The 8,950-nt window shown below is 32.9% G+C and overlaps 2 protein-coding genes and 1 long non-coding RNA gene across 4 annotated transcripts; 1 reads left to right on the forward strand and 2 right to left on the reverse strand.

Moving 5' to 3' along the window:
* Positions 1-414: 414 nt before the first annotated feature.
* LOC145102295 (Ist1p) lies at positions 415-3,445 on the reverse strand. The gene is made up of 6 exons (XM_079039680.1): positions 3,109-3,445; positions 2,868-3,000; positions 2,091-2,194; positions 1,838-2,009; positions 1,628-1,756; positions 415-1,420 (listed from the first exon to the last, which is right to left on the reverse strand). The coding sequence occupies exons 1-6, from the start codon at positions 3,159-3,161 to the stop codon at positions 698-700; spliced, it is 1,314 nt and encodes a 437-aa protein (XP_078895806.1). The 5' UTR covers positions 3,162-3,445; the 3' UTR covers positions 415-697.
* An 816-nt stretch (positions 3,446-4,261) lies between these two features.
* On the forward strand, positions 4,262-7,682 carry LOC145102299 (uncharacterized). Its single transcript, XR_013706107.1, has 2 exons — positions 4,262-4,617; positions 7,364-7,682. It is a non-coding gene; the product is annotated as an uncharacterized LOC145102299 (long non-coding RNA).
* On the reverse strand, positions 4,900-7,513 carry LOC145102296 (uncharacterized). Of its 2 annotated transcripts, XM_079039681.1 has the most exons (10): positions 7,376-7,513; positions 6,926-7,028; positions 6,583-6,692; positions 6,420-6,488; positions 6,207-6,322; positions 5,876-5,930; positions 5,624-5,744; positions 5,409-5,456; positions 5,237-5,331; positions 4,900-5,135 (listed from the first exon to the last, which is right to left on the reverse strand). In XM_079039681.1, the coding sequence occupies exons 3-10, from the start codon at positions 6,682-6,684 to the stop codon at positions 5,034-5,036; spliced, it is 708 nt and encodes a 235-aa protein (XP_078895807.1). In that variant the 5' UTR covers positions 6,685-6,692; positions 6,926-7,028; positions 7,376-7,513; the 3' UTR covers positions 4,900-5,033. The 2 variants fall into 2 exon arrangements, with proteins under 2 accessions (XP_078895807.1, XP_078895808.1); XM_079039682.1 differs by lacking the exon at positions 5,876-5,930 and having other exon boundaries at positions 5,624-5,730.
* Positions 7,683-8,950: the final 1,268 nt, after the last annotated feature.

Here is an 8,950-nt window from a genome sequence, read left to right on the forward strand (position 1 = left end):
AGAACCTACAACCGCCCTTCATTTTCTTCTAAATCGATTCCTTCGTAAACACATGGTCACCTTCTTTTTAACCATAAATTAGTTTCATTTTTTAGCAGTTCATCTTCCTTTACAACTGTCTACAATCTAGAATAATAAAGCGCATGAAATGCTTTGATGTTTCTTGGAATGAAATTGATTCACTTAGTAGTTATATCGTTCCAAATGAACTCGTGGAGAGGGTATAGTTGAAAAGAAGAAGCCCCATGAACCACGACCAAAAAGATGTAATAATTATTTCCTTATATGAGTATAAGTTGTTGCGTCATTTTTTAAGACAGGCAGGTCGAGATGAAAGAAAAGTCATAAATAAGATCAAAGAAATATGTAGCCTAACTAAGTAGACATACAAGAGATAGATTAAGAGATGTAATAAATAAATAATTTTTCATGTTTATTATTTGCACAATGATGAGAGAGGAGGGGAGAAGAGTGGATGTTGGGGGAGATGAGGAAATGATAGTTTAGTCCTTGTATAGATTAATTTGTGTTTTTTTATCTCAATATCCAAATTTTGCTTCAATAACTCTTGACAATTCTTTCTCATAATATAAACAAATGCAACAAACCTAACATAAAACTAAATTGGAACACAAAATTAAAGTAAACAACTCTATCCCATGTTCTGGTGTCTAAAGTCTAAACATCACCTCCAATCCTACTTCTGCTTTTGCAGGTTCTCTTTCTTGAGAGCCATGAACTTAGCCGCTAACTCATCGTAGTCCGGAAGCTTCGGGTGGACATGAGGCGAAGACGGTTGAACCGGAAACGAATTCGACCTCACTACATTTTCTTCTAGACATTTTGTCAAACGCATAGAAGGCATAGTTATTGCTCTAGAACACTTACCCACTTCCCCAATATGTTTAACAAAAATGTTTTCATGGCCTGACAATGGCGAAGATATACGGGGGGAATGCATAGCTGATCTTTTTCTGTTCTCGTTGTTGGCTCTCCGGCGTTGGGACGTTTTGCCGTAGTAGCCGGAGCACTCGATATCTGATGAGACCGATCTTTTCCTCGATTTTCTTGACCCTTTTGTCTCGATTCTCAAACCTTCAGATTTCTCGAAGTCGAATTCAATAAATCGATGATTTTTACGACTTTCTACCACGGGAACGACGACAGATGATCTGAACACGAAAACTCTTTGGTCCTTTCCATTTGTACCATTGTTCAACGGAGATTGGAACTCCTCAATATCGTCAAGATAAACAATTTCTTCCGGCATATCAGTAGTTGAATTTTCCGATGCGGATTCGGCATCAAAACGATCAGTTATCGATCGATCATTGTCTCCGGCGAGATGGTCAAAGTCAACGTGTGCGATCTGATTGTTTCCGATGCCCTGATGATCTCGATTAGTATTGCCTTTACTTGCCTGCAGTTGCAAAAAGGAAGAGTGATATGCTTAAAAGGGTTGTTTTTTGTTTTTCAACAGTGAAGAGTGATACTTGCCAATAATAGAAAGTACAAATCTTGAAACATATAATAGAGCTACAATCCCTATAACCTTCATGTCCTTGGAAAAATTACACAACTACCCTTGAGACAATTAGCTTACAAATTATTATGCAAAAGGTACAACCTGTCGATGCAGCTCAGAAGTAAACTCAAATGCCAAAGGTCCTGTTTGTAGAACACTTGTAGTGATCTCTTCCATCAATTTGTACTTCACTTCATTTGGTACCTTAGTGATAGACAACTTCTCTCTAATCTATATAAAATATTTATTTATTATATATAATTCAAAACAACATAATCATAAAAAAAAAAAAAAAAAAGTTTAAATAAATACCTCAGAATTGACAAGATTTCCGGGACCAAATTCAAGAGCGGTTGCCTCGAACCGCTCCCCATAACGGTTGCGGAAAAGTTTTCGTATCTGTAGAAGCTCTGGGATGTCCCCACATCTTGCTGATGCAAAAATTAGGGTTGATATTGCTTCTTTAATGTCATTTGGGCAATCCCTAAAATAAAAAAAACATAAATTATGTTTGAATTATATAAATTTTGGGTAATAATTATATGTGAGATTGTATAAATTGTACTTGTTTCGACGAATGTAGGAAAGTTGAAGTGAAATAAATTCACAAAAATTTGTCAATAGGTCGTATACATTGACTATGCATTCGTCTTTATAGATTTGATCCACCTGAAAAGTTGGTGAACATGGGTTATATAGAAGAAAAAGATGTGATAATTTCGACTTATTTATTTGTACATGAGGGCATGTCACGCATGTGGTGGATTATATTTTTAGGTTAAATACAAGAATTGGCAATGTAGTTTCTTTATTTGTATAAAATAGGATTTGGATTTAGAAAGATCTAAGTTGGTAATGGCTTTGGTTTGTGGAATTGGAATGCAATCCGAATTCATTCTTTTCAAAATCTTAGTACACGTTTTAGAATGTATTTATGTCTATGTGACAATATTCTCCATATTTCAGTTTTTATGAATATTTTTTTGTTTTATCAATGGTATATTAAGATATGAACCTTCAAACCCAAAATTTAAATGAAGTAAAAAAGAGCAAAAGACGATAGTTGGTATTCAAACAAATTAAATACAAATTTCAAGAACAAAGGATTATGAGGAAATCCTTCAAATTATTAGAAATTCCACCAATCCAAAAGCCACTCAATATTAATTAGAACAATGTCTTTGTACTTGGATTACATTGCTTGGTTGATAGATTTTATAAAATATAAACATTGTAATAGGATGAAAAGAAAAAAAAATACTAAAATACAGAAAATCAACACAATTACGAAATATATATTTTTGCATTACGTCGTTATTTTATACCGAAAGACTAAGAATACCCGATTGAAGGCAGATTGGTAGTGACCATGTTTAATGAGCTCTGCGACGTCGTTTCTGATTTGTCTAACTATACAACATCTCTTGTTCTTTAGCAGACTCAAACGACAATGAACCTTCCTGATCAGCTTCTTGCTACATGCATGATAAATCCCATCAAAACCAGAGATAAGAGATTATTATACATATAATAAAACACCAAAAAACCAAAATCTTTTTGATAAAATTGCCATCGACATTTACCACTTGGAAGCCTTTCTCCATCCAAATATGAACTCAAACATATCTATGCTCATGTCATCTCTTGCTTTCGTAAGTCTAGAGAGAGAAAGGAATACTGTGTGTATGTGTGTGAGAGAGAATGAACAGACGAGAGCGATAGAGAGAGAGGTTCATCAACTGCGGTTTTGAACTGCCCCACTAAGGGCACGACGTACATTGAGGTCAATGGTTGTGGTGTTCGGACTTCGGATTAACCGACTATGGGGTGTTCGAAGGGTAATATCGTAAATTCAATCGTCGTATGAGGAGGGAGAGGGGGGTTAGAGTCTAAATCAGTTTCCAGAATGTAATAAGAGCTGGGTATAAAGCGTGCATTAAATTGTGATGTTTATGTGGTTTACAATTTATATAAAAAAAACATATTGTTGACTAATGAGTAGATTTTCTCAATAGTATTAAATGAATTATATATATTTTTTTCATTGAGAAATTAAATATCCATCTATTTTTGTTAATATGTTTCACGAATCCATTTTATGTCCGATTTAATTAAATATTAGTTGATTTATATTGAGATTAGGAAACAAGCGAAAAATTGATTTAAATATGATATCTTGCCAATATTTTGGATTATATAAAAGTTAATATAATATATAAATTTTGGTATATGATATTATGCCAAAATATTGGGTATCCATTTTGCATTTTTTTTTTGTATATATGATTTTGAATAACTCTAATTATGATAAATTGTAACAAATAGCCGCTATGAATCTTATAATATTTACCCTTTATAATATAAGAACCAAAAAATGTGTAATGCCTAATTTAATATTTATTAATATAATAAGATATTATGTTTTGTATCTTAAGCCTTAAGCGCATGTTTGACAAATGACAATAATTTAAAAAAAATGATTTTTTAACAAGACAATCCATATTTTTGATTAAATTAGATAAGACGGGTAGGTCATATTTTGAGGTAATTTTTTGTTTATAAATTATATTTTTATAGTTTATTTTAGGATTCATATCTTTTAATTATTTAACGGGTGATGTGACAAAAGATAATAAACAAAAAAAAAAATCAACTTGGAGACATTAATTTAACAAATATGAATCGTAAATTACAACTTGACTTATATTGAAATACTAAACAAGACTTGAAATAACTTCCCGTATACTTTTCAGGCATGATTGTGTCTTTGTGCTTATTGGTGCTTGAAAATGACGACACAAAAGCTTCACAAACCTTAAACCACACGCACTGACACACATACAAACACCTACTTTTTCTTATCAATTCCTTTGTTATTGAAAGTCACAATTTTAGTTTTAGGCCACCAATATCATGCGCAAGGAGAAAAAAAATGGAAATAGCAGGTGACCAAACTGCGACTCCCATTTGACGCACGCCAATGAGATTAAGAAATAAGAAGAAAGCTAATCACTCACGCATCCCTAATGTAATGATGCTGAACGTAATTTTCCACATCATCGCATACTGAATCCCAAGATAAATAAAAGTAGGTGAGATAGTTGATTCTCTTTTTTCATCCTAATCGTCTTTTTTCGTGTGCTTTTATCCATGTTTAACCGGTGTTTATGATAATTTATACCAGTTTTTGTTAAAAGATGTTTTGTGTGAGCTTAATTTGAATGATTTTGTGAAAATTTTTGATGTTGATAAAATGCACACCAACTGTTTGTTGTTTTGTCAAATTGTCCATTGTCCATGAGACATTCATCCACTATGGTGACTAGGCTCGTTATTGTCTTTTAACGAAAAAAAATTACTTAATAGACTTCATATTGTAAGCTGTGAATATATATATTTTTTATTTATCTAAAAAAACAACTCAACAAAAAAAGAAAAGAGAAAAGGGTCTAAAATAGAGAGCATGTATTATACTCCCCAATCTCTAGAAAAGGCAACTGATGATGACCTAACTATCAAGTATATTGTAAGCTGGCAAATCTTGTATTCGATAAATGTCTTCCAATGATAGTTCTCTCTCCAATTGTGCTCGAGTAATTTGTAGTATTTCCTGATACCCATTTACATTAGTACAAAATAAAAAATAAGAAAAATCAATCATTTTCAATCTATACATAATGTGCATATTTGTATAATAAAGAAAGAGATTACCTTGAATTCCATATATGATGCACGCATTGCAAGCCATTGAGCATCCATCAAAGCAAAAGTTACACAGTATAAAATATCAAATGCTTCTTCAGTATCTGTTAATTTTCAATCAAAAGTTAAATAATGTGTAAAAATGTAGGTTACTTTTTAACTTCATATGTTGCAGTTTTACCTTCTAATAATCTTAGAAAATTAGCACCAGGAAGGCATTTAGGTTTAACTGCCAAACAAAATTTATTATCCATGAATTAATTAGTTACTTTATCACTCAACTATTTTCTGTAGTGATTAAGCCAAAAAAAAAAAAAAAAAACTACTGATGTAAACCTAGCTAATGTTAAATACATAACATAATAAATATCTCATAAAATAAATATTACTGAAAACCTGAATATAAATCTAACATTTGAATCAACATATACGATATATTGATGCCTGCAGCTGCAAAAGGGTATTCCCATGTTGCTCGTTCACCAGATTGTTTAAATAATAACCTACGAAAAGCAGACTTTATTTTGAACATATGTATATCAATTAGTAATTGATCAATATATAGAAAATAAAACAAAACTTAAAAAATACAACAAACAGTAAAGTAATCTGATACATCATTATTTGCAGCATTTAAGAAAACTTTACCGGAAATTTTTTAGCTAAAAACAGTAAATTCTCTAGTGAAATAAAACCGCAACCCCTATGCAAATAAATAAATAAATAAATAAGTCCATCAGAAAAACATTTTGTATAAAAACAGAAGATGTGATGGAAATTAGAATAGTCTGTTTCTTTTTTTTGGACCGAATGTAATGTTTGAGTAAATGACCTTTTTACCCGTCTATTTGTAATCATACCAACAAACAATTTGAAATCTTTTTTATACATTCATAACTAATATGTTATCATGAACAAAATTGATATTTGTATTTATCAAGAAATTCAAATAATTAAAAAAAAAAAGGTGCAATTGAACCTAAAGTCGGTTGAAGGATTGACTCCTTGCCACCCCATATCCTTCCATTGCTCTGAGGTCAAACCTTGAAGTTTAACATCTGGATATGCTAAATACCACAAATCTATAAGAGCTTTCTGTTGATAACATAAATTATTATTTATGTTAACTATTTTCCAAAGTAATGATTATTTATTATTATAAACAAAAATCTAAAGCAGTGTTGAAATATACTTGATGTTCAAGGCTTTCTTCATCAAATGGTATGTTCAATCTTTCTTGAAGCTTTTGAAGACGCTCCTTCTGAAACAAGTTGCATAAAAATTTGTTATCTCCTAACTTTTTTCCAAATTTGTCCTCAAATATAATTTTATCCAAACAACACTTTATGAATTACCTGTATAGGAGTGAGAGTGTAATCCAAATATTTATTACTTTCAAAGCGCTTGAGGCCTGAGCGTCTAAAAATTCCTCCAATCAGAGTTCGTGATCCAACCATGACATCAGCTAAATTCAATACATGGAAAAGAAAATAGAAAGCTTTAATTTTGATATGACAAAATTACCCTTTACGCCTTGTCTGATCATCTAGTATCAGACTCTCAGTTATATTAAAAAGATGGAAACTTTTGTTTCCACTTAATGCAGGAATTTGTCCTCATTTGGTTAATGTTGTTACATAAATATGCATTTAACTCAACGTTAAATTACAACAAAGCAATAAGAAAATTTTCACTCACTAATTCATTGAGCTAATTGTGATTTTGTGGCAATAGAATCATGCGAAAATTTCAAGATATTCCCTTTCTTGAGTCTCCAATGATAGTAGTCATCTTCATCAACCTGGTTTGGAATTAGAAACAAATATATTAATCAAAAAGGAAATAAAGTTACAAATGCGGGATCCAGAGAGCAATCAGAGGGTAATTAGACCTTTTTTGAACAAAGGAAATGATGAAGTAAAGGGGAAAAGACATAATGAGATTATGAAACAATACCCAAATGATAAACCATACAGTCCATGAAGATGCAAAATAGTAATCCAAGAAAACAAACAAAAACCATATCAACAATAGATTAAACTAAGGAGGCATAAATAGAAACAATACACATATAAGATATGAATCAATGAAAACATAGATATGTATTATTGATTGATTGAATAAAAACATATACAGGTATACGAATACCTCTTAAAGAAGAAGAAACGGGGATTCCATGGGAAGGATGATGGCGTGAGAAGGTGCGGGTGGCGGAGCCATCTAGAGGGAAGCGGTGGAACAGAGGATCGAAGGGGATGGGGAGTTATGCCTTCAAGGGTTTGGGCGAAGGGACCCCAACAACCCTCACCAGCTACAAGGCAAAGGTTTTCTCATCCTGGCGTTTTCATGTGTTTGCTAAATTCCGCTGCCTTTTTTTTTTCCTAAAATTTATTTTAATTTAATTTTATGTAACAAATGAAGATTATTTTTATTTATTATTTATATTTGTATGTTAGTTTTGGGATAAATTATAATTATAATTATAACTATTAGTAGAAAAAACATTATAAATGGTCCCTGTGGTTTTTCAAAATCTGAAGTTTAATCCCTGTGGTTTAAAAACATCATAGATGGTCCCTGTGCTTTCAAAACCTTGTAACAATTGGTCCTCATTGCTAACTCCGTTAAATTTGTCCGTTAACAGCAAGACATTTTCGTAATTTCACTATCAGAGGGACCATGTATGATGTTTTCTCTTATTCTATAAAAAAAAAATAATATGCAAAGGCTCTCTCTCTCTCTCTCTCTCTCTCTCTCAAAATACCCCATCTTTATGTTTTTTAAACATAAATTTCGTCGAATACCATCATACTTTATTATTCTTCATCTCTTTCTTGTTCTTTATCTCCTTTTTGTTTCCTCCTTCTGATCTATATCTATAATATGTCAAACAATTTAGACTTAGAGCTCTAATTCCCCTTTCTCCCTCCAAAACCTGCAACATCGCCCTGACCTTCACCTCGAAATCAATCCTGATTCCGACGATGACAACAAGCAACACATTCCTGGCTCCAACAGCGGTAGTGGGGATATAGTAGGTCGCCGACCACTGGGTCACCCTCCTGGTTCAAAAAACAAGCCAAAGCCACCAGTATCAGCCTGACGAATAACCACAAGCCCATTAGGGTCCATCTTCCTACAATCCCGAGTCGATTTCCCCAGCAATCCTAAATCCCACAGGCAAATCCGACATAAAAAACACTACAACCCCGTCATAAGCATTTACGTTATCAATAATCCTCCCTAACGCACCTTTCACGACATCGTGCCCGAATAAGAACATCTTGAGATTATTACCTGGGAATCTTTGTAAAGGATCAATCTCTTTTTTGTCGATTTGCTCTTGGATTAGGTTATCGGTGGAATCCTGAAGGTTAACGCAAAGGATTTGTGGCGTCGCATTCTAGAGGGATACGAAACCCTAACCTCCTCCTTGTGCCGGTGGTGGTGATGGTTCAAGGTCTCGTAAGAATCGAAGCTCATCTTGGAACGAATAGGATCCACTTCTTCTTTAGTATAACTTCAGGTTCTCGTCTTCATCTTCTTGTCTGCTGATTTCCTTTGTACATTGGTGGTGTTGGTGTTCTTGCTGAGACATGGTGCCGATGGTAATGGATGAGGGAGAAAAGAGAATGAGCAGGTGGGTGGGGGAAAAGGTTTGTGTTGGGAGTGACGAATATAATAGGAGAGAGAGACCCTTTGCATATTTTTTTATTTTTTTTA

The sequence above is a fragment of the Lactuca serriola genome, chromosome 4 (genome assembly GCF_051521515.1).
Source record: "Lactuca serriola cultivar US96UC23 chromosome 4, Lser_US96UC23_V15, whole genome shotgun sequence".
In the NCBI taxonomy this organism is placed as follows: domain Eukaryota; kingdom Viridiplantae; phylum Streptophyta; class Magnoliopsida; order Asterales; family Asteraceae; genus Lactuca; species Lactuca serriola.